The following is a 27,225-nucleotide window of genomic DNA, read 5'->3' as shown; positions in this document are numbered from 1 at the left end:
GATTGGAGTGCTTTTAAAATGACTGACATTTATTAGATTCAAATATATTTGTTATTATTGAGCGTGTTATAAAAAGAATGTTCTGTGCTTGCTCATCGTGAACAGCCCGCTGGCTTTATGGCCCAGTAATTCAGGGAACTCTTTAGAAATAACAGTAAACTTTGGGTAATACTTTAATCCATTGGTCTCAAGCTCAGTTCCTGGAGGGCCATAGCTTTGCACAGTTTAGCTCCAACCATCTCCAAATCACACCTGTTTGGAAGTTTCTAGGGATCCTGAAGAGCTTGATTCGCTGGATCAGGTGTGTTTGATTAAGGGTTGGAGCTAAACCGTGCAGAGATGTGGCCCTTCAGGATTTGAGTTTGAGACCAATGTTTTATTCTTTTTCAAACCTCTTGTGACCTGCAGAACCTGAAAAAGAGGATATTTTCCCCAAATGGTATTACAAAATATCAATGCACTATTAAAGCTCTTTTATAAGTTTTAGTGAATATAGTAAATAGAAGGAGACCAAGTACCGAATCCTGAGGAACCTCGCAGGTAGTTATTGTAATATAGGCAATTTAACTTCACAAAATAATGTGATGTGAACATGTGTGGTGGTACAGGTTAGCTCTTACCATGCCCAGCTTTGAGAGCTTAGACCAGGAGGTGATTTGCTTGGTTGAAGACTGCAAAATAAAGACAGGTTATATAAAGGCCTTTTACCTTCTATATCAGTATTTACAAAATATATTGCATGTATATTCTTTTATGCAGTTGGCTTATAAATCAGTCATTAGTTTTTGGTCCAGTTGGAGGGCTTTAGTTCTGGAACCTGTGGCGATTCACAGTAAAGGGCAGAGTAGAGTTAGTGTCAGCTGTCTGATTGGATTCGTCATTACAGTTAGCGTCACAGTATCATGGCTCTGGTCCAGTATGGATCTAATGATGTTATCGCTGAGCTTAAGTGATTGGTTATCCCTTTGGTAGAGAAACAGAAGAGGACTGTGTTTTAGTTTCACACACTAAGATCAAATGTTACACTGTTTAGCTGGGCTTGTTATAACTTTGATATTTTGTTCTCTTGCAGTGACAGTCACGCATTTGTAATTGTGGCTTAAATGTCAAAACATTTTTGGTCCACTGTATTTCAATAATAAACAAATTTAAGTAGCCACATACTCCACATATCCACATGCTTCAAACATCTCAGCATCTTTTCAATTAAATCTTATACCAACTAGACAAAAAACTGTAACCACAGAAGCTTCTATTGTGCCAAGTTTGGCAATTGGTCATCTCTGCTTTCCCATCTGCTTGCAGCTCATTGATTTTTTGTTGAATTTTGCACTTGTAAAAAAAAGTGTTTTTTACACAATTTTCAACTTCTATGAAACATATTTGTTACAAAATGCAACAGATGTGTTTAGTTAAGAATGACGGTGTCTTTCTGCTGTAATGCTCTAAATTTTGTTTTCTCCATCTGTTGGGTTTTAAGTTCTTCTTAGACGAAGACCGGATGGTAGCACCTTCTCCACAAAACTTTTCCAACAGCAGTATGAATGGTACATATGGTCAAATTACAAACAAGTTCTACTTGCCAGTAAGTTGCAACGAATCTTATCTCATGCCTTTTGCCCACAAATCTCTGTAATTTGCTTCTCAGAAAAGAGTGAGCCGAATAACCTTTCATTTACAACCCACATGAAAGCATATTGTAAATTCCGTGCTGAGAAGCCTGTTTAAAAAAAAATTATTTGTATCTGCTTTTAACAGAAACTGACTCGCAAAGAATTCTGAGTGTCATGAAATAAACCAATTTGTCTCACGCATACATCAGTCACTTTATGCTGTGCGTGATTATGTATGGCGACTCTGTAGTGACATTTCCCAACTGAAAAATATACTGGAAAATACAGTTATCCACTGAGAGCTATACATGACTGCTTATCTGTTGGTGAACAAAAGCATCCTCAAGCGTTTTCCTAGAAAGATACAGTACATTGGTTGGAAAAAAAGACTTTTTGGATTTCTTAGTAACATCCATATGTAACATTTCAGGCTTCTGTTATTAAATACGTAGAATTTTAAACTCAAGCCTAATAGCTCTTTTTTCATTGATACTGATTGACCCTGATAAATGTACAGATGTGAATCTGACTGTCTCTCTCTGCCCCGGCAGTATTTCATCTACAGCTGCATTCTGGGATTGATCTCATGCTCCGTGTTCCTGAGGATAAACTATGAGCTGAAGATGATTATCATGCTTGCTGCTGTAGTGGGTTATAATATCATCATTCTTCAGACCCACGCCTCCATACTGGATAGTTACAGCATGAACCTCTACAAGACCAAGCAGCCGGACCGGTACTGGACTCCCACATACACCGGCCCCAAAAAGTTGTCACAAAAAAAAATCTGTATTTTTATTTATTTGGAGATGACACTTCAATATTTCCACTGTACACACACAGTAAAAGAAGGAAGAATTTTGCCATATGAATACATCTGGTAACCGCAGAGCCAATTTTTTCCAGTAGGTCTCTCAGTATCTCCAGGGATTATGAGTGACAGGTGCTGCTGCTGAGATGGCAGGCTTTGTTTGGATTAGTCTTTTTAGAGGACTTGACTGCGTAGGACGGAAAAACATTTTTAAACAGCAGTCTATTGCATTTCTCTCTTAATTATTTTTTCCTGTTGTATTGTTCCTTTTATTGTTTTTACCATTTCCTTGCCATCATTAAGCATTTCTGAACGGATTAAGGAATAGGTCATATTGGCCACTGCCACTGCTTATGCAACATTATGATAAGTTTATACCTATACTTCATGCCTATGACATAATGAATCCATATATGGTTCGACCATATGGCCCATATCCTACTCAAAACACAATACTTTATTCATTTTTGTGTCTTCTTGACTTTTAAGGTTTATGTTTCTGTCTGCTCCCCTCCTCAGACCGGGTGTTCTCAAAGATTTGAAGACCATGGGCTCTGTTTCATTGTTCATTTTCTTCGTCACTTTGCTTGTGCTGGCCAGACAGGTGAGTCTCTTTCAGTCTGAAATCCTCAGCTTTAACACTAGCATCATACTCGCTCTTTGTTGTTTGAGGGGTTCATCTAAACAGTGAGAGCTGAATTATTTGTAATGTGATCCACAGATTTAAAGGAATAGTGCACCTCTGAATGAAAATTAGCTAAAACATTTTTTAACATAATATTGTTTTCTCCGGTGAGAAAGTCATCTAGTCTGAATCAGCAGAGAATTATGTACAGATCAAGTATAGTTTACAACTCTAAATGCGATATTATTATGGATTACAGACTGGTATTTTGGCCAGAAGTGATAATGCCTTAATGATTGATTAGTTTTAGAACCATGCGGCTTTTCATTTCTAAATACTTTACAAACACGGATCTTTTGACTTCAGAAGTTAATTGATGGTGTTTATAACTTGTGCATTATTATGATGTTTTCATCAGCTGTTTGGGAGCAAATAATGTAATTCTAAATCTCTATAAATCTCTTCCTGTTAATAAACAAACTCGTGTACATCTTGCATGACCTGAGGATGAGTCAGTTTTCATTTTTGGGTGAACTATTCCTAAAGATTCACTTTAATTTGGAGATCTTGAAGGTACTTAGAGAGAAAAAATTCACCCACAGGAATTACAGCAGTGATGCATGAAGTTCAGGTTTCACCACTGAAATGACAATTTAAACTAATTTACTCAGCACACATACAGTAACACATTTTTTACGAAGAGTTAATAAAAGCCTTTGAACAAAAATAAAAGCATCACATGCCTACGTTTTACATCTCCAGAATGCACAACCATTGTTCATCATTATTGTGTGGTGTTTGGCAGAATGAGCTTAACTTAAGTACTTTCTTTTAAGTAAGGATATTCAGTTGATTCAAATATGTTCCCAATTTCTAAGGCTTCAGTTATTATCAGCACTCATCTGCCTCTGGCTGCACAACACCATAAAGCATTTAATAGATACCACAATAAGAAATTGTTTTTCCACAGTACAATATGGAGAGAATTGTATGTTTTTCAGTCTGTATTGAAACCTTTTCAGTATCTCTACAGGTCAGCCGAGGGTCAGACTTGACTTTTTTTCTGTGTGCTTTTAATTCTGTTGCTAGAGGCTATTTGTCCCGAGATAATAGGCCTGTCTGATGAACTCTGTATTTGAAATGTGCAGTTAGGTGAATTCATTTATAAGTAATGTGGTGTTTGGGTTGATCAGGTGATAGGTAAGCCGAGGACTGATTTTTCTCCAAAGCAATGAACCAGACAAAAATAAGCAAAGGCAAATATAGACTGAGTGAGAAAAACTATCAGTGCATACTTAATGCCTTTCAAGGTGCCATTTCCACTGATTCAAGAAATCTTTTTCATGATGAATGTCTGCTGGAACACAAAGCTACAACTCAGAGAAAATTGAAGCAATTTTTTATGATAGCAGCCCTTTATATAAGAAAAAATCCATGAAAATATAAGATGAACTGTCCTTGTGTGCTTTTGATTCTGCTTTCTTTGTCATCTTAAAAGCCACATACGGTGATCAGATGTGTACCATCTCTTTACCTCTGTGTCCTCTTGTAACAGAATGAATATTACTGTAGGTTAGACTTCCTGTGGAGGAACAAGTTTAAGAAGGAGTGTGAAGAGATTGAGACCATGGAGAACCTGAACCGAGTGCTTTTAGAGAATGTACTTCCTGCCCATGTGGCAGAACATTTCCTCGGGCGAAACTGGAAAAATGAGGTAGGCGGTGTCCAAATGTCTGAAAACACCAGTCAAATGCTTCTATCTGTGTCTTTATCACAAGATATATTTTTGCATGCTGTATTTTCGACAGGATCTTTACCATCAGTCGTATGATCTGGTGTGTGTGATGTTCGCCTCCATCCCAGACTTCAAGGAGTTTTACACAGAATCTGACGTTAATAAGGAGGGATTGGAGTGTCTCAGGCTCCTTAATGAGATTATAGCAGATTTTGATGAGGTAAACTTGCAGACACAACTCTATGTTGATTTCAGATGTTGTGGAAAGCTACACTAAAGCCCTTTTGAAGATATAAATGCCATTTGCGATAACTTGATCATTCCCCTAAGCCCTGTCAGTTAAGTTATTATGTAATGAACGCCTGCTTGGGTCCTTTGGATAGTTTTAAACAGAATATTTCATAAATGACCTAAAAAAAGCACTTTATGTTAAAACTTGCACAGAGAAAAATGATGCCTTTGAAAAAAATAGTCTTTGTGGTATCAGCAGTTTCAGATAAATCCACCCATAAATGGCACATAAAAATAAAATGAACTCTGGCTGCTTTACGTGACGATTAGACAGTCTCTTCCAGTTTAGGTGGGCGGTTCTTGGCTAGAATAAGCAGAAAAGTGGATAAGACTAGTCAAAAGTCTGGCTTTAGAGATAAGAGCAATTATGTAATACTTACTTTAATAGCAGAACTAAGTTCTAGTTTGAAAGCTTGACATAGTACCAGTAAAATGGGGGCAGGTCCTAACAAAAGATCAAATTCAGCCACACAGTTTTACTTCTATAAATGAAATCATACTAGTTTTCATGTCTTTTGATTCTTTTTAAAGGCAGCAGATACAAATCTAAACGCAGCAAGCTCATTAAGCAAGTCCTAGCAATCACAGCTGATTGGCTTCTGCTGATTATGCAGCCAATAAGATTGCTTGTTTAACATTTAAGTAGCCTGGGTTAGCTCCTCTGAAACCCTCCACCTCCCCAACACTACCTGTCTAGTTCTTGAATTTATGTATGCCTATTTTTGCATCAGCGGCATGAAGAATAAAGCTTGCACAGCTTCTCGATCACAGAGAAAATGGCGGACAGATTACAATTGGCTGAGGGCGGAAATATGCCACGAGAACTGATAATTGAGACTGTTAAGGATTTTGGGAGATTAATAAAAGGAATGAATGGATTTTTATCTTTGTGGGGTGGTAGTATTGCCAAGATACATTTATATGCAAAGTGAGTTTTGCATCCTACGTCCTTTGTCCGTATTCTCGGTACCTTTCTTGACTTTGAACGTAGTAGCTTCCTTGCTATATATGGATGGTCAGAAAGCTCTCGAATTTAATAAAAATATCTTTATGTTCTGAATATGAATGAAGGTCTTATGAGTTCGAAACGACACGAGGGTGAATGATTAATGGCAGGAATTTCATTTTGGGTGAACAAACCCTTGGAAGGTTCTACAGAAAACCACGGATACCAGTAAAGAGTGTAGTATGAAGTATATACTCGTTACAGTATCCAGCAGAAGCAACATCATATCTAGTCTGCCAAGATCAAATACATTAACATCTCTACTTAATGCTTTTGTTCTCAACAGTTGCTGTCAAAACCCAAATTCAGTGGCGTGGAGAAGATCAAAACGATTGGCAGCACATACATGGCTGCAACGGGGCTGAATGTGACCCCTGGACCAGAATACGCCCAGGTACAAATTTGTTAGATCTATTGTAGGACCTGGCTTGATTTGTGCTTCGTGGTGTAGCCAATACTTACATTTGTGCCCTGTTCATGTTCTGAAGGACCACGACCGGCAGTACATGCACATTGGAACAATGGTGGAGTTCGCGTTTGCTTTGGTGGGGAAGCTTGACGTCATCAACAAACATTCCTTTAATGACTTCAGGCTGCGAGTGGGTAAGCAGGACCCATCAGCACTTTTACACCCGGCAACATTTTGTTTGCCTTTCCTAATTGGCAGAGAGTCTCATAATAGCCTTGTGGTGCAGACTTTATCACGCATTCAGGATGTGTCAAATGTTTCCGGCTTTTCTCTCGCCAGGAATAAACCACGGCCCAGTAATTGCAGGAGTAATCGGAGCGCAGAAACCACAGTACGATATCTGGGGGAACACTGTGAATGTAGCTAGTAGGATGGAAAGCACAGGGGTGCTTGGGAAAATACAGGTCGACGCTTGTTCTGACCTACTTTCTTTGCGTGCCTGCTGAATTATTCATGGCTTTTTCAGTGGATCACATCTCGAGTGCTTTCTTCCACAGGTTACCGAGGAGACGAGGCGGATCTTGCAGACGTTGGGCTACATGTGCTCCTGTCGAGGGATCATCAACGTGAAGGGCAAAGGGGATCTCAAAACCTTCTTCGTTCACACTGAGATGACACGATCCTTATCACAAGGGAATGTAATGCCTTGAACACACCAGTCAGTCATTGACCTGATTAAAACATGTACAGTTCAATATAACGTTGGCCTACTGTAGTGGAGCTCTACAGCGTTCTGTTTGCACCACATACACTAGATTATTTGCATTGCTTTATAAGTAATGGATGGCTCAGAGGCTCTGTGTAACCCAGACTTGTATTTGTGTGTTGCTCAATCCATAATTTAAATCAGCAGAGATTTTGTAAAATAAAGACACTTAACAAAGGTGGCCATGTTTTGATGCTATCATTTTGTTATCCATTAAAATTTATATATAAATGTCAAAGTCTCTGTCTATGAATCTTAAATAGGCTTCATACGAAACGTCTTAAACCACAAAAAAAAAAAAATAGAAGCAAGTCATAGGAGAATGTACTACTTTGCTATAACTATATATGTATTGCGCGCACAGTGTATTTTATATATCCTTTCTTGCACATATGTCTATATATGAAGAGTTAATTTTCAAATAAGAATAACAGTTCTCAAAACTCATGCCTTTTCATTGTGCATTCTAATTAATCACAATCAAACTATAGTTAGGTTATTTTGATTAGGTTACAGAATAAAAAAATACAGCTAACACAATAAAATACATTTAACATAATTTTTTTTATCTGTTTTTGAAGCATATGTTTTCTTGTATATAATTGTAGTACTATATTGAAATATTTTATAATGAGAATTTGGGCTGTTTGGAGAAGAAAATTGTGCTGTTGAATGATGAAGCACAAACAAAATTAAAGGTTTTTGTTTACATATGTGTGCATATTGTGTATATTTATTATGTATATGTAAATACAGATGCATATATTTAAATGTATACGTATTTAAATAGTCATTTTATTTAAAAATATACAATTCTTTTTTGTATTTATATGAGTGAGTTACAGGACTAATTAATATCAATTATTTTAGAATATTAATGAATTCATACATTTTTCACATCATTTTTTATTTTGTATTCTCTTTTTAGGCATGAATTATGACATGAGCATGTTGACATTGTTTCTATTACATCAAAATGTTACATGTTCCTGTAACATCAAAATATTGTGATTAATGCATATTATATTGTACGGATGTTAGTAACAATCTGCTTCGCTTGTAGCATCAGACATTTGTTTTGACATTGACTCTAATGCGCAGTGACAGATGTGACCAGATGTAAGAAACACATTTAGACGGGTGTCACAGATCCATAGCCTTCCTCCACGGTCCAAGTGATCCCATTCTTACTGTAGAAATCGGAGCGAATGTGAGCAACACGTGCAAAGCTCCTCCCCGAGTCGTACTGCAGCGGTGAAAACCGGCCGTACACAGACGAGGACAGAACGGGCGCTGGTCTAGATGATTCCTAAGATGGGATGTTGAAATACATTGGCATCTCTAGAGAGCATTGTTAAAAAAAGAACAACACGCAATGCACGGCCTGCTGAGCTGACATGGATGGATCTCTGTGGTGTTTTGGGGGAAAAAAAAGCGCACCTCACTGAAGAAATCCAGGCCCCGGGACTTGGCATGTTTTCTGTCATCACGGTGTAGTTTGTTATCATAGTCCTCAGTGCTCTGATGTAAGCGGTCATACAGAGACCTCTCTGGGGCCTGTAGTGTGAGAAAAACAGAAACATCTGGTTTTAGGAAATGTTATAGTGGAAATGCGTAAGCGCTTGGAAATGCACAATATATACGCTACTCATCAAAATGCTTTCTGATGTTGTGGACCAAGTGCGTCTGAGTAATGTAAATATATAACTTGTGTGTATATACCTGTATATATAGTTTTTCAAGCTGTTTATGTCTGTCTAGTGTTATTAACATGCTTGAAGAATTAAAGAAGAACCATTCAAACATGTACCATTACAAATGTGACCAAACCTGTAAAGTTGCGGAGGTAAGAATATCGTTAGCATGGTATTGGAAAATGGTTTCTGTAAGCCAAACATAAGTTGTTTACTAACGAATTAGAGTCAGATGCTAAAACATAGAAATAGTGACTCGTCCACAACCATGTGTCATTCTTCTTCTAAATGGCCTAGAAAACAGTTTCTGCTTCAAACACGTGGCTGTACACTCTTTATTAGATCGGGTGGGGGCGGGGCATAATTTGCATATTCATAGCCAAACGCTTATAAAAAAATAGTAAGGCAGGGGTTTAGAATTACATTTAAGTTATTGTGTGGCACGAATAAGTTATTTCGACGTTTAATACGACATTCTGATTAACAAACATGCGTTTTAAGCGATAAACGCAGTCTGCACTGCAGGAGGACTTACCTTGGGGCTGCAGCTGAAATAGCGCGTTTCTTTGGGCTCTGTCCTTCTGGGCGGTATAAAGCTGAACACCGACAGCGTGGAAAGCGGTTTGGACCGCGCTTCAGACAATACGTCCATTACAAAAGCTGCACGTTTATCTCTTAGACGAAGTAAGATGTCCACGGACCGCGACACCTCGGCGTCTGCGGTTGCTAGGAAACCTCTGAAGTCACGTGTTCAGACGCGAGCTATAACAGGTGTTCGTAATAACCGAGAAGACGACCAAGAACAGCAATCAGTGCATGGGAAAATCACATTGTGTGCTTACACTTTGCTGCTAAATTAATTGGCAATTTACTGTTTCGTAGTTTTTCGTCAAACAAACAGCGTTGAACGTCTACGCAGATTTTTACAGTCACTTCGGACACTTTTCTCAATGGTTATCTCACTATTTTAAAGCGACTTCAATTCAAAATGTAGTAAAACTGACAAAGCGCTTCGTGCAGGTTTCTGATCAAATCTTCCATAACCATAGACACATGTCCATAGCACTGTCCCAAATACAGCCACCCGCGTACTCTGTCACCTATAAAACAACGAATGAGCTAAAAAAAAAAAAAAAAAAACACTAATAACAGGTATATTATACGCTGCTTTTTTTGTTCTGCCCCTTTAAAGAAGGTAATAAAGATGGAAGTATTTGCCAGTATTTTAGAATATATCTCAGCTCGGCGTCACCGTGCATTTAGCAGAGCGCTGTTTTTATTAAGGTTTGTACACCGCTAGGTGTTGAATCTAGTTTTAACCGTTTTGGAAATAGTGTAAATATGCAAATTGTCTGTCACATTCATGTAGTTTGAAAGATGAATACGTTTTACATTGCAAAATGCAGTGAATCATTTTAATCCAGCATAGACTGCTGCTGTGTGAACAGTTTCAGAAAGTGGCCTTTGAAACTCTGTGATTGTATAAATACATAAATACATTTTAAAATGTAATTTATTTGTATATGAAACTAAGGTTGATGATACACGGGGCAACTGGGGCACTTTCCCATTGAGAATTGGTAACACATTTCTATCTGGATATTTCAGATCAGTCATGTTCCCTGTGAATCATCCGGTTGCCTGTTGACGGCAAAATTTCCCAAAGTTGCCTGACAACATTGCTCAAAAATATGCATTATCAGCCTTATACTTTTTCTTTATGTTTTTCATAAACAGCCCAGACATCACAAATGAGATTTCTGTTTTCAGCCAATGCTCCACACAGAGATCTGATCAAGTATAACATACTACAATTAAACAATAATGAAACTATGCATTGACCGGAGTATATAATATTTCACCAGTAGTATCTATACTTTCACTCAAGTAATGGATTGGTGTACTTTGTCCACCTCTGGAAACAGATTAAATTCAGAAGAACTGTGGAAACATCTCCAAGATGCTTCAAGATAAAGCTTTTAGGCACTTCTATAAAAATAAAACTGTAAAAAGAGGATGCTGTCAGAAAATAATGCAATTAACAGATTTTCTTAATCAACTTATATAACCTAAATTACATCAACATTTGATGTGGCCATCTCTTGTGTTTAAAGCAAGCTTTGGCCAAGGCGCACTTCAACGTGCGCGTAGTTTTAACTTTCACACACACACACACACACACACACACACACACACACACACAGTCATCTCCGCGTCAAGAAAACGTTTAGCGCTTTACACTCTTGCCCTGAGACCGTTTCGCGCACTTAGCCCATTTCCAGTCGCGTGCGCGCGTGCGCTCGAATGCCCAGAGTTCGGTGTCGCGCGCATTCCAAATCGCCGCTCAGTCATGTGACGTGATGACGTAACAAACAAAATTAGAACGTTCGTGCGCGGCGCTTTGATCTTAAGAATTCAGTTTTCGCACTTTTGTCATTCGAAGTTCATGATACAGAGTTACTTGTCCAAGTGAAAAACTGCTTTCATGGCACTGAAAAGAAAACCAAGTTCTAGCGCTCAGGTGAACGATTTCCATCCAAGTGCATCCCCAACATCCAGCAGCACTGTGACTGATATGTCTGCTAGCGCTGCTGAAGAAATTGAGATGTCTGTGAGAAGAGAGGAGGAGGACGGAGAGTTCTCAGAAGCTGCTCTCCTCAAAACCATTAATTGGAGCTCAGACCAGGCTTCACACATGAGAGTCACGCTGAGGGTAAAAACAAGGCCATTTGACAGTGTTTCACAAAGTCTTGTCGTGTTATACATCTTTAAACACAGATAAAAAAAACCCAAGAAACTCTTTTACAGCTGGCCAAAAGAGAAAACGAAAATTTCTCAGCGCTCAGGTGTACAACATCCCATCTCCAACATCCAGCACCGATGGGGCTGAGCAACATCTCCCTGATAGTGCTGCTTTGGAGATGCCGATGAGAAAGAGGAGGAGGACGGAGAGTTTTCCGAAGCTCCTGTCTCTCAAAACCATTAAGTGGAGCAGCAGCTCAGACCAGGCTTCCACACATGAGAGTCACGCTGAGGGTAAAAACAAGGCCATTTGAGAATGTTTCACAAAGTCTTGTTGTGTTATACATCTTTAAACACAGATAAAAAAACAAAAGAAACTCTTTTACAGCTGGCCAAAAGAGAAAACGAAAATTTCTCAGCGCTCAGGTGAACAACATCCCATCTCCAACATCCAGCACCGATGGGGCTGAGCAACATCTCCCTGATAGTGCTGCTTTGGAGATGCCGGTGAGAAAGAGGAGGAGGACGGAGAGTTTTTCCAAGCTCCTGTCCCTCAAAACCATTAAGTGGAGCAGCAGCTCAGACCAGGCTTCCACACATGAGAGTCACGCTGAGGGTAAAAACAAGGCCATTTGAGAATGTTTCACAAAGTCTTGTCGTGTTATACATCTTTAAACACAGATAGAAAAAAACTAAAGAAACTCTTTTACAGCTGGCCAAAAGAGAAAACGAAATTCTCTCAGCGCTCAGGTGAACAACATCCCATCTCCAACATCCAGCACCGATGGGGCTGAGCAACATCTCCCTGATAGTGCTGCTTTGGAGATGCCGGTGAAAGAGGAGGAGGACGGAGAGTTTTCCAAAGCTCCTGTCTCTCAAAACCCTTAAGTGGAGCAGCAGCTCAGACCAGGCTTCCACACATGAGAGACATGCTGAAGGTAATGATGTCAAATGACCCTTGAACTGTTTTCTGCACATAAAAAACTCAATATAATTGTTAAGAATAATTATGATACGCTATATTGAATTATTATTTGTCTAAAACGGGCTTTTGTTTGATATTCCCCTCTTTAGCTCTTTCTCTAAAGACTATTTCCTGGTCTCAAGAGGATCATGGTCTTGAAGTCCCTCCTCCTTTAGATCCGACGGTTCCTAGACCTCCAGCTCCAGGTGAGTTTACTGCCACGAACCCAAACATTACACACCCTGCTGCCAGCGCTTGACATTTCATATCAAATACAATTAATAATCTTTTAACAGATGGCATTCTGAGCCGTTACGAAATCGGCAGAAAGCTTGGCGAGGAGGATTCGGCTCCGTCACGAAGGAGGCGCTTGGAGGATGGCCTGGAGGTATCATCATGTTCTTACAATATTTAACTGGAATGTTTTGTCCTAATTGGTACATTCATCAAGCTGTAAATGTAACTGCAATTAATGGTTATGTTTTGTTGTTCAGGTGGCAGTGAAATTTGCCAGAAAGCCAATGAACATGAAATACATCAATATTGTAAGTAGAAGATGCTTGCTGGTTTATTTTCTTCAGTGCAATCGTACTGACAGCAATTTGTGAAAAGAAGTCCTCATTTGGGAAGCAAATAATGCTTGCTGTTTCTTCTAGCCTGGTCATCCCACACCCCTTCCGTTAGAGGTGGGCCTGTCCATCCTGGTCAACAGGGAGCCCAAAGCTCATGAGATCATTCAGCTGCTGGACTGGCAGGACCAGCCTGAACATTACATCATGGTCCTGGAGCGTCCCTCACCCTGCGAGGATCTGTGTAAGTACTTGAGGCGTCACGGAGGCATCCTCACGGAGGAAACGGCGCAGTACATCATGGCCCAAGCAACCATGGCCGCTTACACCTGCTGTCAGCGAGGAGTGTTTCACCGTGATATTAAGCCGGAGAACCTGCTGCTGAACCCCGAAACCCTCGAGGTCAAGCTGATCGACTTTGGGTGCGGGGATCTCCTCAAAGACTCTGCCTATCAAACGTTCTGTGGTATGTATTATGCATCAAACCTGAAGTTTGGGAGTGTTTTATTTATCGACACCAGATATTTTTACAGGCTGTAGCATCTCAATCTTACCCGTCAGACAAAATCTTTTTTCCTCAGGCACTCGTCGGTTCTTCCCTCCTGAGTACTTCGCGTTTCACAAGTACCACGGGAGACCAGCTACTGTGTGGTCTCTGGGAGTGCTGTTATTCGTCATGATGTGTGGATACTTTCCCAACTCTAGAGACCTACACATGATCGAGCTCAAGATCTGGTCTGTGCCTGGCTTGTCGTACGGTAAGACACCATTCATTACAGCAAAGATCAACTAATGAAAATCAAACAAGGAATAGTAACATCCGAGTGGCTAAAAAGATAAATAATGAGATTAATGCATGAATTATAGCTGATTTTCTGATGGTACGGTATGGAATAGTCATATCTCATAGCTTAATACAAAGTGAGCTGGTGTATGTTTAAAGTCATAATCTGACTCTCTTGTCTCTTTCTCATTTTCGCACAGATTGCTGTGACCTGATTCAGTCTCTTCTGCAGCAAAACCCAAGCCAGAGGATTGATCTGAGGGACATCCTTCAGCATGAATGGTTTCAGGTACTCAGCTACAGTCATTTAAAATATATTCACGTTACATTTTTAAGGATGATGGCATTTATTTGTATGTGTTATTTAATTATTTCTTTGACCTGAGTCAAAATTCAAAAAGGCAATTGTGAAGTATATATTTTTCTTCCAGGTCACCGAGTAAGACGTGAAGAGGAAAATGTAAATAGTGCAAATGAAAGGCAAATATTCCACAGTTCCAGGGTTCCTCAAGTCAGCGTCTGTGGCCTGACACGAGCTCCGATCCCTCCGTGCCTTAGCATCTTGCAGGGCTGGCAAGCCTTGGTGTCGTCTGGCGCCTTGGCTTGAGGCAATAATGTTAGCGTTAGCTGATATTACTTGCCAAGGCACAGGGCGACCATTCCCTGTATGACAGAGCTTCACGTGACGTTTTGGAATGCAGTGGCCAATCAGAGGAGTTTAATTAAGTCGTGTTAAAACTCATCAGTTTAGACAAAGCACAGAATCAGATGAATGTACAGTGTAAGAGATTAATTTCACAGCGTATACAGCTTCATTGATTATAAGAACAGTTTTATTTTATTTATTTATTTATTTTTTGAGAATGATAAATCAAAGTTAGTGATAATATCACGTTCTATATATAATTCATTCTCTGTTTGAATTACCATGGAAAGGAAACCTTATAGAAACATGTTTTTTTTTCAAGCGTTCAATGCAAATTCTGTCATATATGCCTTTTTAATTAACTTTATATATTTTATTTTTATATATTATGATATACTATGACTATTTGTGTATTGAGATTGAGTCAAATGAAATGTCAATAAACTTGCTATGATATAATACTGATGCCTAAATTGAATTCCTTTCATAAATTGTTGTTTATGGCAACAGAATGTCTTTCAGGTGAAGGGGGTTTAATCATTTTGCTTATTAACTGTATATAAATGAACAGGGTCATCTTTTTCCACTTTACATGGCCCCTTATTTTCCTGTTTATGTGTCTGCAAAAGTCAACAATCACGATTTCTCATGTAACTTTATAAAACCCACATTAATTTGCTATGTTGATCTGGATATGCTTTCTATGTTCTTTGCGCTTTGACCGTCAACACCGTTAGCAATGTATGTACTTTTTACAATAAATTTTTCAACAACGTATTGTATTCCTGTTTTTGCTGTAAATGCAAATGCATGATGGGAAATTCATGGACAGTGTTGAGCTCGAGTGCGTAGCACCAATAATGAAGATAAAGCGAATCACCTTTTGTGCGTTTATTTCTTATACTCTGTACATAATCGTTGTACCACGTGCGCTCTTCAACATGCGCTTTTTACTCCGAACACTTCCGTATATAACAACGTAATAACGTAACTACGTAATGTACGTAACATACTACATATATATACATATATTAAACACAAAAAATAAAAGCCTAAGTTCAGTACAAAAAAGCGAGAGTGTACATACTTTAACAGTCAGTCCTGTAATATTATTGTAACTACACCGCAGAAGATTTATTTTACAGCAACGCGCACAGCATTGTGGGATCGCTGCTGTTTGAATTTTGAAATAACGCGCCTCACGGTACCAGAAGTAAACATTTTTGGAAAAAGGGACACGTCTCAGGTTTGTATCCTAAAGTCTATGTTACAAGTCTATGAATATTTTAATATCGGTGACTGCTGATTGTGACACGCTTCTGAACGGTTAACGCCGAAGGAAAAATAAAACAATCTGAGCCTCACAGCTGTAGCACACCGGTTTACTTCGCCGGATTATTACAGAGATTGATTATATCTAGTCGCCATCTCCTCGGCCCACCTTTACTCGCTTGGAAACTCGACGGAGGTGAAACGGAAGAGGGACGTTACCGCGTGCAAATGCAGCATAAAACGCGGCTCAAATAACGCTAGCATGTGTTAACGTTAACCTTTAGACTGACAAAGTAAGCATTAGCCCGGTTAGCTTCCTTCGCTCAGGTTATTATTGCATTGATTACGTTCTAGAGAAATTTAATCGGGAGTCTTGAAGTCATTGTGGTTTGCACACTAGTATGATTGGCAACATAACGTGTGATAGATGTGACGGTCACTGAATGTAATGTAACGGTCACTGAATGTAATGTAACGGTCACTGAATGTAATGTAACGGTCACTGAATGTAATGTAACGGTCACTGAATGTAGTGTAATGGTCACTGAATGTAATGTAACGGTCATTGAATGTAGTGTAACGGTCACTGAATGTAATGTAACGGTCATTGAATGTAATGTAACGGTCACTGAATGTATTGTAATGTCACTGTATGTAATGTAACGGTCACTCAATGTAGTGTAACGGTCACTGAATGTAATGTACGGTCACAAGCAAATGTCAGCTCAAATGCGGGCTTTACTTAAACGTCGGTGCATATATCCTAATTTAATTCTGTAAGTTAGGTGTAACTTCGTCCGTTTCTGTTTGTTCCCTGAAGGCCCTGTTCCCTCACTTCGGTGAGCTGACTGGTGTTTCTATCCTGGAGAAGGAGGATCATAATCGAGTGTTTTAAACAACAGATAAAGACAAAAGCTGTGGTTTAGCTGTGAGTCTCGGACGCCTATCGAGAAGAGAATGGCAGCGAAGCAATCTGCGTTGTCCTATGCCTGCTTGCCCACTTATCCTATCCACAGTATCTTAAAGAAGCCTCCAGCACTCTACAAATTGTCCAAATGTATGTTTAAAATGTTTTACACACTAAGAAAATAGATCCATCCTTCTCATATGAATCACATGAATCACTACGATCATTCAGGTACCAACACAGTAATAAGAATTAAGGGACTGTTTTCAACAGGGTCAGTTTTAGATATTATAAATCAACTATTATTTTCTCTTATGGACTATACGTACATGTCTTACGTGAAATATCGTGTTCAGTACAAAATAAAACATAACATACATTGTGTGTGATCTCTAATTTTGTTAATAGCATTGTTATATAAGCTTTTGACTTCAACTGTACATTACATATATTTAAGAAAAACTATGTAAAAGCCAGAGTAACTCTGAATGTTAACTTGTTACATTTGTTAATGTAAATGTAAAAAAAAGTTTGAATTCTGTAATATGTGCTATTGATCAGTATTTTAATAAAAAATAGAGAAGTTGACATTGTTTTTGTTTTAATTGTGTAAGATGTATAATATTAAATTGTAATTCTCTCCTGTGAAATGACAGGAAATTCCTGGCAACTGAGTTGCGATAAATATACAGTGAAGCATTAAAAAAGTACAGCATTTTACTGTAATAATCACAGTAGATAATCACCGTCACGTATTTGGACTCTTTTGTTGTCTTCATGTCCCATGTGCTCTGTGACCTACTTTCTGCTAATTGTCTCATTGTGTTCAGGTGTGTCTAGTTCATTTAGTAATTTCCTGTGTGTATATAAGTTCCAGTCAGCTTCTGTTGAATCGTCCGTTCCTGTCTTTTATGCGTGTGGATGTCTGCCTACCTGCTTGCCTGTATTCTTAGTCGTCCAGTTATATTTATTTGTGTCTTTGCAGGCAAACATGGCATGTACAGTTATGTGTGTGTGTATGTGCACCTGGTATTTATCACTTTATGGGGACCAAATGTCCCCACAAAGATAGGAATACCTGTAAATTTTGACCTTTTGAGGATTTTTAGGTCCCCATGAAGAAACAAGCTTATATAACATACAGGATTACATTTTTTGAAAATTGTAGGGTTGGTGTAGAACAATAACTCATACAGTCTGTCCCGTATAAACACCATTACACCTATAGAGAGTCCCCATAAAACATGGAAACACAACATGTATGTGTGATCTTTTGTTGTTCCCTCTCTTCCCTGAATGGTGCACATTTTCCAGAAGGAGGCAGTGGAGGAACATCTCACTAAAACTGAAGAAAGAGAGAGAAATCAGTAAATTGGTAGAACACTTGAGGACACTTATTTATTTTACATACTGATTTGCACATAACGCTGCACAATATAATTCCTGTTACACTTGAATGTTTAAAGTATATATTTTTATTTATTTTTATTTTTCTATTTTTATTTTTGCTGTGTTGCACATTTTATATTTTGTATATTGTACATAATTCTCTTTATATCTGTCTTGTCTTGTTATCGTGTTGCACTGTAGAGTTTTTGTCACTAAAACAAATTCCTCGTATGTGCAAACATACCTGGCAATAAAGTGATTCTGATTCCAAATGAGCCGACATAATTTTTCAGAGAGAAGTCTATCTTTATGGGAAGAAATGGCATAAAAGTGGTGGCCAAACTGATTAGAACACTAGTATTTTCAGCAGCTGAAGATGGTTTTAAGTCATTTATATTGTTTGCTGTAGTGTGTCAAAAAATATCAGTTTACATTTCCATACATTTTATTTTCCAGCAACTGTGATAATCCAGTGAGATTTCTGTTTGCACAAGGAGTCAATGTTCAGCCAATGCTCCACACAGAGATCTGATCAAGTATAACATACTACAATTAAACAATAATGAAACTATGCATTGACCGGAGTATATAATATTTCACCAGTAGTATCTATACTTTCACTCAAGTAATGGATTGGTGTACTTTGTCCACCTCTGGAAACAGATTAAATTCAGAAGAACTGTGGAAACATCTCCAAGATGCTTCAAGATAAAGCTTTTAGGCACTTCTATAAAAATAAAACTGTAAAAAGAGGATGCTGTCAGAAAATAATGCAATTAACAGATTTTCTTAATCAACTTATATAACCTAAATTACATCAACATTTGATGTGGCCATCTCTTGTGTTTAAAGCAAGCTTTGGCCAAGGCGCACTTCAACGTGCGCGTAGTTTTAACTTTCACACACACACACACACACACACACACACACACACACACACACACACACAGTCATCTCCGCGTCAAGAAAACGTTTAGCGCTTTACACTCTTGCCCTGAGACCGTTTCGCGCACTTAGCCCATTTCCAGTCGCGTGCGCGCGTGCGCTCGAATGCCCAGAGTTCGGTGTCGCGCGCATTCCAAATCGCCGCTCAGTCATGTGACGTGATGACGTAACAAACAAAATTAGAACGTTCGTGCGCGGCGCTTTGATCTTAAGAATTCAGTTTTCGCACTTTTGTCATTCGAAGTTGATGATACAGAGTTACTTGTCCAAGTGAAAAACTGCTTTCATGGCACTGAAAAGAAAACCAAGTTCTAGCGCTCAGGTGAACGATTTCCATCCAAGTGCATCCCCAACATCCAGCAGCACTGTGACTGATATGTCTGCTAGCGCTGCTGAAGAAATTGAGATGTCTGTGAGAAAGAGGAGGAGGACGGAGAGTTCTCAGAAGCTGCTCTCCCTCAAAACCATTAATTGGAGCTCAGACCAGGCTTCCACACATGAGAGTCACGCTGAGGGTAAAAACAAGGCCATTTGACAGTGTTTCACAAAGTCTTGTCATGTTATACATCTTTAAACACAGATAAAAAAACCCAAGAAACTCTTTTACAGCTGGCCAAAAGAGAAAACGAAAATTTCTCAGCGCTCAGGTGTACAACATCCCATCTCCAACATCCAGCACCGATGGGGCTGAGCAACATCTCCCTGATAGTGCTGCTTTGGAGATGCCGGTGAGAAAGAGGAGGAGGACGGAGAGTTTTCCGAAGCTCCTGTCTCTCAAAACCATTAAGTGGAGCAGCAGCTCAGACCAGGCTTCCACACATGAGAGTCACGCTGAGGGTAAAAACAAGGCCATTTGAGAATGTTTCACAAAGTCTTGTTGTGTTATACATCTTTAAACACAGATAAAAAAACAAAAGAAACTCTTTTACAGCTGGCCAAAAGAGAAAACGAAAATTTCTCAGCGCTCAGGTGAACAACATCCCATCTCCAACATCCAGCACCGATGGGGCTGAGCAACATCTCCCTGATAGTGCTGCTTTGGAGATGCCGGTGAGAAAGAGGAGGAGGACGGAGAGTTTTCCGAAGCTCCTGTCCCTCAAAACCATTAAGTGGAGCAGCAGCTCAGACCAGGCTTCCACACATGAGAGTCACGCTGAGGGTAAAAACAAGGCCATTTGAGAATGTTTCACAAAGTCTTGTCGTGTTATACATCTTTAAACACAGATAGAAAAAAACTAAAGAAACTCTTTTACAGCTGGCCAAAAGAGAAAACGAAATTTTCTCAGAGCTCAGGTGAACAACATCCCATCTCCAACATCCAGCACCGATGGGGCTGAGCAACATCTCCCTGATAGTGCTGCTTTGGAGATGCCGGTGAGAAAGAGGAGGAGGACGGAGAGTTTTCCAAAGCTCCTGTCTCTCAAAACCCTTAAGTGGAGCAGCAGCTCAGACCAGGCTTCCACACATGAGAGACATGCTGAAGGTAATGATGTCAAATGACCCTTGAACTGTTTTCTGCACATAAAAAACTCAATATAATTGTTAAGAATAATTATGATACGCTATATTGAATTATTATTTGTCTAAAACGGGCTTTTGTTTGATATTCCCCTCTTTAGCTCTTTCTCTAAAGACTATTTCCTGGTCTCAAGAGGATCATGGTCTTGAAGTCCCTCCTCCTTTAGATCCGACGGTTCCTAGACCTCCAGCTCCAGGTGAGTTTACTGCCACGAACCCAAACATTACACACCCTGCTGCCAGCGCTTGACATTTCATATCAAATACAATTAATAATCTTTTAACAGATGGCATTCTGAGCCGTTACGAAATCGGCAGAAAGCTTGGCGAGGGAGGATTCGGCTCCGTCTACGAAGGGAGGCGCTTGGAGGATGGCCTGGAGGTATCATCATGTTCTTACAATATTTAACTGGAATGTTTTGTCCTAATTGGTACATTCATCAAGCTGTAAATGTAACTGCAATTAATGGTTATGTTTTGTTGTTCAGGTGGCAGTGAAATTTGCCAGAAAGCCAATGAACATGAAATACATCAATATTGTAAGTAGAAGATGCTTGCTGGTTTATTTTCTTCAGTGCAATCGTACTGACAGCAATTTGTGAAAAGAAGTCCTCATTTGGGAAGCAAATAATGCTTGCTGTTTCTTCTAGCCTGGTCATCCCACACCCCTTCCGTTAGAGGTGGGCCTGTCCATCCTGGTCAACAGGAGCCCAAAGCTCATGAGATCATTCAGCTGCTGGACTGGCAGGACCAGCCTGAACATTACATCATGGTCCTGGAGCGTCCCTCACCCTGCGAGGATCTGTGTAAGTACTTGAGGCGTCACGGAGGCATCCTCACGGAGGAAACGGCGCAGTACATCATGGCCCCAAGCAACCATGGCCGCTTACACCTGCTGTCAGCGAGGAGTGTTTCACCGTGATATTAAGCCGGAGAACCTGCTGCTGAACCCGAAACCCTCGAGGTCAAGCTGATCGACTTTGGGTGCGGGGATCTCCTCAAAGACTCTGCCTATCAAACGTTCTGTGGTATGTATTATGCATCAAACCTGAAGTTTGGGAGTGTTTTATTTATCGACACCAGATATTTTTACAGGCTGTAGCATCTCAATCTTACCCGTCAGACAAAATCTTTTTTCCTCAGGCACTCGTCGGTTCTTCCCTCCTGAGTACTTCGCGCGTTTCACAAGTACCACGGGAGACCAGCTACTGTGTGGTCTCTGGGAGTGCTGTTATTCGTCATGATGTGTGGATACTTTCCCAACTCTAGAGACCTACACATGATCGAGCTCAAGATCTGGTCTGTGCCTGGCTTGTCGTACGGTAAGACACCATTCATTACAGCAAAGATCAACTAATGAAAATCAAACAAGGAATAGTAACATCCGAGTGGCTAAAAAGATAAATAATGAGATTAATGCATGAATTATAGCTGATTTTCTGACGGTACGGTATGGAATAGTCATATCTCATAGCTTAATACAAAGTGAGCTGGTGTATGTTTAAAGTAATAATCTGACTCTCTTGTCTCTTTCTCATTTTTGCACAGATTGCTGTGACCTGATTCAGTCTCTTCTGCAGCAAAACCCAAGCCAGAGGATTGATCTGAGGGACATCCTTCAGCATGAATGGTTTCAGGTACTCAGCTACAGTCATTTAAAATATATTCACGTTACATTTTTAAGGATGATGGCATTTATTTGTATGTGTTATTTAATTATTTCTTTGACCTGAGTCAAAATTCAAAAAGGCAATTGTGAAGTATATATTTTTCTTCCAGGTCACCGAGTAAGACGTGAAGAGGAAAATGTAAATAGTGCAAATGAAAGGCAAATATTCCACAGTTCCAGGGTTCCTCAAGTCAGCGTCTGTGGCCTGACACGAGCTCCGATCCCTCCGTGCCTTAGCATCTTGCAGGGCTGGCAAGCCTTGGTGTCGTCTGGCGCCTTGGCTTGAGGCAATAATGTTAGCGTTAGCTGATATTACTTGCCAAGAAACAGGGCGACCATTCCCTGTATGACAGAGCTTCACGTGACGTTTTGGAATGCAGTGGCCAATCAGAGGAGTTTAATTAAGTCGTGTTAAAACTCATCAGTTTAGACAAAGCACAGAATCAGATGAATGTACAGTGTAAGAGATTAATTTCACAGCGTATACAGCTTCATTGATTATAAGAACAGTTTTATTTTATTTATTTATTTATTTATTTTTTTTGAGAATGATAAATCAAAGTTAGTGATAATATCACGTTCTATATATAATTCATTCTCTGTTTGAATTACCATGGAAAGGAAACCTTATAGAAACATGTTTTTTTTTCAAGCGTTCAATGCAAATTCTGTCATATATGCCTTTTTAATTAACTTTATATATTTTATTTTTATATATTATGATATACTATGACTATTTGTGTATTGAGATTGAGTCAAATGAAATGTCAATAAACTTGCTATGATATAATACTGATGCCTAAATTGAATTCCTTTCATAAATTGTTGTTTATGGCAACAGAATGTCTTTCAGGTGAAGGGGGTTTAATCATTTTGCTTATTAACTGTATATAAATGAACAGGGTCATCTTTTTCCACTTTACATGGCCCCTTATTTCCCTGTTTATGTGTCTGCAAAAGTCAACAATCACGATTTCTCATGTAACTTTATAAAACCACATTATTTTGCTATGTTGATCTGGATATGCTTTCTATGTTCTTTGCGCTTTGACCGTCAACACCGTTAGCAATGTATGTACTTTTTACAATAAATTTTTCAACAACGTATTGTATTCCTGTTTTTGCTGTAAATGCAAATGCATGATGGGAAATCCATGGACAGTGTTGAGCTCGAGTGCGTAGCACCAATAATGAAGATAAAGCGAATCACCTTTTGTGCGTTTATTTCTTATACTCTGTACATAATCGTTGTACCACGTGCGCTCTTCAACATGCGCTTTTTACTCCGAACACTTCCGTATATAACAACGTAATAACGTAACTACGTAATGTACGTAACATACTACATATATATACATATATTAAACACAAAAAATAAAAGCCTAAGTTCAGTACAAAAAAGCGAGAGTGTACATACTTTAACAGTCAGTCCTGTAATATTATTGTAACTACACCGCAGAAGATTTATTTTACAGCAACCGCACAGCATTGTGGGATCGCTGCTGTTTGAATTTTGAAATAACGCGGTACCAGAAGTAAACATTTTTGGAAAAAGGGACACGTCTCAGGTTTGTATCCTAAAGTCTATGTTACAAGTCTATGAATATTTTAATATCGGTGACTGCTGATTGTGACACGCTTCTGAACGGTTAACGCCGAAGGAAAAATAAAACAATCTGAGCCTCACAGCTGTAGCACACCGGTTTACTTCGCGGATTATTACAGAGATTGATTATATCTAGTCGCCATCTCCTCGGCCCACCTTTACTCGCTTGGAAACTCGACGGAGGTGAAACGGAAGAGGGACGTTACCGCGTGCAAATGCAGCATAAAACGCGGCTCAAATAACGCTAGCATGTGTTAACGTTAACCTTTAGACTGACAAAGTAAGCATTAGCCCGGTTAGCTTCCTTCGCTCAGGTTATTATTGCATTGATTACGTTCTAGAGAAATTTAATCGGGAGTCTTGAAGTCATTGTGGTTTGCACACTAGTATGATTGGCAACATAACGTGTGATAGATGTGACGGTCACTGAATGTAATGTAACGGTCACTGAATGTAATGTAACGGTCACTGAATGTAATGTAACGGTCACTGAATGTAATGTAACGGTCACTGAATGTAATGTAACGGTCACTGAATGTAGTGTAACGGTCACTGAATGTAATGTAACGGTCACTGAATGTAGTGTAATGGTCACTGAATGTAATGTAACGGTCATTGAATGTAGTGTAACGGTCACTGAATGTATTGTAATGTCACTGTATGTAATGTAACGGTCACTCAATGTAGTGTAACGGTCACTGAATGTAATGTACGGTCACAAGCAAATGTCAGCTCAAATGCGGGCTTTACTTAAACGTCGGTGCATATATCCTAATTTAATTCTGTAAGTTAGGTGTAACTTCGTCCGTTTCTGTTTGTTCCCTGAAGGCCCTGTTCCTCACTTCGGTGAGCTGACTGGTGTTTCTATCCTGGAGAAGGAGGATCATAATCGAGTGTTTTAAACAACAGATAAAGACAAAAGCTGTGGTTTAGCTGTGAGTCTCGGACGCCTATCGAGAAGAGAATGGCAGCGAAGCAATCTGCGTTGTCCTATGCCTGCTTGCCCACTTATCCTATCCACAGTATCTTAAAGAAGCCTCCAGCACTCTTCAAATTGTCCAAATGTATGTTTAAAATGTTTTACACACTAAGAAAATAGATCCATCCTTCTCATATGAATCACATGAATCACTACGATCATTCAGGTACCAACACAGTAATAAGAATTAAGGGACTGTTTTCAACAGGGTCAGTTTTAGATATTATAAATCAACTATTATTTTCTCTTATGGACTATACGTACATGTCTTACGTGAAATATCGTGTTCAGTACAAAATAAAACATAACATACATTGTGTGTGATCTCTAATTTTGTTAATAGCATTGTTATATAAGCTTTTGACTTCAACTGTACATTACATATATTTAAGAAAAACTATGTAAAAGCCAGAGTAACTCTGAATGTTAACTTGTTACATTTGTTAATGTAAATGTAAAAAAAAGTTTGAATTCTGTAATATGTGCTATTGATCAGTATTTTAATAAAAATAGAGAAGTTGACATTGTTTTTGTTTTAATTGTGTAAGATGTATAATATTAAATTGTAATTCTCTCCTGTGAAATGACAGGAAATTCCTGGCAACTGAGTTGCGATAAATATACAGTGAAGCATTAAAAAAGTACAGCATTTTACTGTAATAATCACAGTAGCCGTCACGTATTTGGACTCTTTTTGTTGTCTTCATGTCCCATGTGCTCTGTGACCTACTTTCTGCTAATTGTCTCATTGTGTTCAGGTGTGTCTAGTTCATTTAGTAATTTCCTGTGTGTATATAAGTTCCAGTCAGCTTCTGTTGAATCGTCCGTTCCTGTCTTTTATGCGTGTGGATGTCTGCCTACCTGCTTGCCTGTATTCTTAGTCGTCCAGTTATATTTATTTGTGTCTTTGCAGGCAAACATGGCATGTACAGTTATGTGTGTGTGTATGTGCACCTGGTATTTATCACTTTATGGGGACCAAATGTCCCCACAAAGATAGGAATACCTGTAAATTTTGACCTTTTGAGGATTTTTAGGTCCCCATGAAGAAACAAGCTTATATAACATACAGGATTACATTTTTTGAAAATTGTAGGGTTGGTGTAGAACAATAACTCATACAGTCTGTCCCGTATAAACACCATTACACCTATAGAGAGTCCCCATAAAACATGGAAACACAACATGTATGTGTGATCTTTTGTTGTTCCCTCTCTTCCCTGAATGGTGCACATTTTCCAGAAGGAGGCAGTGGAGGAACATCTCACTAAAACTGAAGAAAGAGAGAGAAATCAGTAAATTGGTAGAACACTTGAGGACACTTATTTATTTTACATACTGATTTGCACATAACGCTGCACAATATAATTCCTGTTACACTTGAATGTTTAAAGTATATATTTTTATTTATTTTTTATTTTTCTATTTTTATTTTTGCTGTGTTGCACATTTTATATTTTGTATATTGTACATAATTCTCTTTATATCTGTCTTGTCTTGTTATCGTGTTGCACTGTAGAGTTTTTGTCACTAAAACAAATTCCTCGTATGTGCAAACATACCTGGCAATAAAGTGATTCTGATTCCAAATGAGCCGACATAATTTTTCAGAGAGAAGTCTATCTTTATGGGAAGAAATGGCATAAAAAGTGGTGGCCAAACTGATTAGAACACTAGTATTTTCAGCAGCTGAAGATGGTTTTAAGTCATTTATATTGTTTGCTGTAGTGTGTCAAAAAATATCAGTTTACATTTCCATACATTTTATTTTCCAGCAACTGTGATAATCCAGTGAGATTTCTGTTTGCACAAGGAGTCAATGTTCAGCCAATGCTCCACACAGAGATCTGATCAAGTATAACATACTACAATTAAACAATAATGAAACTATGCATTGACCGGAGTATATAATATTTCACCAGTAGTATCTATACTTTCACTCAAGTAATGGATTGGTGTACTTTGTCCACCTCTGAAACAGATTAAATTCAGAAGAACTGTGGAAACATCTCCAAGATGCTTCAAGATAAAGCTTTTAGGCACTTCTATAAAAATAAAACTGTAAAAGAGGATGCTGTCAGAAAATAATGCAATTAACAGATTTTCTTAATCAACTTATATAACCTAAATTACATCAACATTTGATGTGGCCATATCTTGTGTTTAAAGCAAGCTTTGGCCAAGGCGCACTTCAACGTGCGCGTAGTTTTAACTTTCACACACACACACACACACACACACACACACACACACACACACACACACACAGTCATCTCCGCGTCAAG

General features: G+C 38.9%; 3 protein-coding genes and 1 pseudogene across 5 annotated transcripts in view; 3 read left to right on the top strand and 1 right to left on the bottom strand.

Moving 5' to 3' along the window:
• adcy2b (adenylate cyclase 2b (brain)) overlaps positions 1-7,437 on the top strand; it is a 51,451-nt gene extending 44,014 nt beyond the window's left edge. For all 3 annotated transcript variants that reach the window (XM_043218252.1, XM_043218253.1, XM_043218251.1), the window contains 9 exons: positions 1,481-1,585; positions 2,165-2,349; positions 2,944-3,028; positions 4,605-4,763; positions 4,858-5,004; positions 6,368-6,475; positions 6,570-6,684; positions 6,830-6,954; positions 7,048-7,437. In XM_043218252.1, the coding sequence (XP_043074187.1) occupies positions 1,481-1,585; positions 2,165-2,349; positions 2,944-3,028; positions 4,605-4,763; positions 4,858-5,004; positions 6,368-6,475; positions 6,570-6,684; positions 6,830-6,954; positions 7,048-7,200 (1,182 nt within the window). In that variant the 3' untranslated portion in view covers positions 7,201-7,437. The remainder of the gene's footprint in view (positions 1-1,480; positions 1,586-2,164; positions 2,350-2,943; positions 3,029-4,604; positions 4,764-4,857; positions 5,005-6,367; positions 6,476-6,569; positions 6,685-6,829; positions 6,955-7,047) is intronic.
• A 125-nt stretch (positions 7,438-7,562) lies between these two features.
• On the bottom strand, positions 7,563-9,667 carry c19h5orf49 (chromosome 19 C5orf49 homolog). The gene is made up of 3 exons (XM_043218254.1): positions 9,486-9,667; positions 8,697-8,813; positions 7,563-8,565 (listed from the first exon to the last, which is right to left on the bottom strand). The coding sequence occupies exons 1-3, from the start codon at positions 9,600-9,602 to the stop codon at positions 8,389-8,391; spliced, it is 411 nt and encodes a 136-aa protein (XP_043074189.1). The 5' UTR covers positions 9,603-9,667; the 3' UTR covers positions 7,563-8,388.
• A 1,768-nt stretch (positions 9,668-11,435) lies between these two features.
• Positions 11,436-15,233, top strand: LOC122323845 (aurora kinase B-B-like). Its single transcript, XM_043217947.1, has 11 exons — positions 11,436-11,663; positions 11,797-11,986; positions 12,081-12,308; positions 12,405-12,562; positions 12,781-12,862; positions 12,953-13,044; positions 13,151-13,201; positions 13,313-13,691; positions 13,807-13,983; positions 14,210-14,298; positions 14,441-15,233. The coding sequence occupies exons 1-11, from the start codon at positions 11,436-11,438 to the stop codon at positions 14,450-14,452; spliced, it is 1,686 nt and encodes a 561-aa protein (XP_043073882.1). The 3' UTR covers positions 14,453-15,233.
• A 4,221-nt stretch (positions 15,234-19,454) lies between these two features.
• LOC122323844 lies at positions 19,455-23,314 on the top strand (annotated as a pseudogene).
• The last annotated feature ends 3,911 nt before the right edge of the window (positions 23,315-27,225 follow it).

This window comes from Puntigrus tetrazona, chromosome 19, assembly GCF_018831695.1.
Source record: "Puntigrus tetrazona isolate hp1 chromosome 19, ASM1883169v1, whole genome shotgun sequence".
NCBI lineage: Eukaryota > Metazoa > Chordata > Actinopteri > Cypriniformes > Cyprinidae > Puntigrus > Puntigrus tetrazona.
This window is presented reverse-complemented; position numbering and strand designations above follow the sequence as displayed.

Bases quoted from the DNA above. Each gene is read 5' to 3' on its own strand.
- c19h5orf49 (XM_043218254.1), bottom strand. From the start codon at position 9,602: ATGGACGTATTGTCTGAAGCGCGGTCCAAACCGCTTTCCACGCTGTCG. The intron at 8,814-9,485 runs GTAAGTCCTCCT...CTCACACTACAG, and splicing joins ATTTCAGCTGCAGCCCCAAG to GCCCCAGAGAGGTCTCTGTA. The intron at 8,566-8,696 runs GTGCGCTTTTTT...ATCCCATCTTAG, and splicing joins GCCTGGATTTCTTCAGTGAG to GAATCATCTAGACCAGCGCC.
- LOC122323845 (XM_043217947.1), top strand. From the start codon at position 11,436: ATGGCACTGAAAAGAAAACCAAGTTCTAGCGCTCAGGTGAACGATTTC. The intron at 11,664-11,796 runs GTAAAAACAAGG...CTCAGCGCTCAG, and splicing joins ACATGAGAGTCACGCTGAGG to GTGTACAACATCCCATCTCC. The intron at 11,987-12,080 runs GTAAAAACAAGG...ACTCTTTTACAG, and splicing joins ACATGAGAGTCACGCTGAGG to CTGGCCAAAAGAGAAAACGA.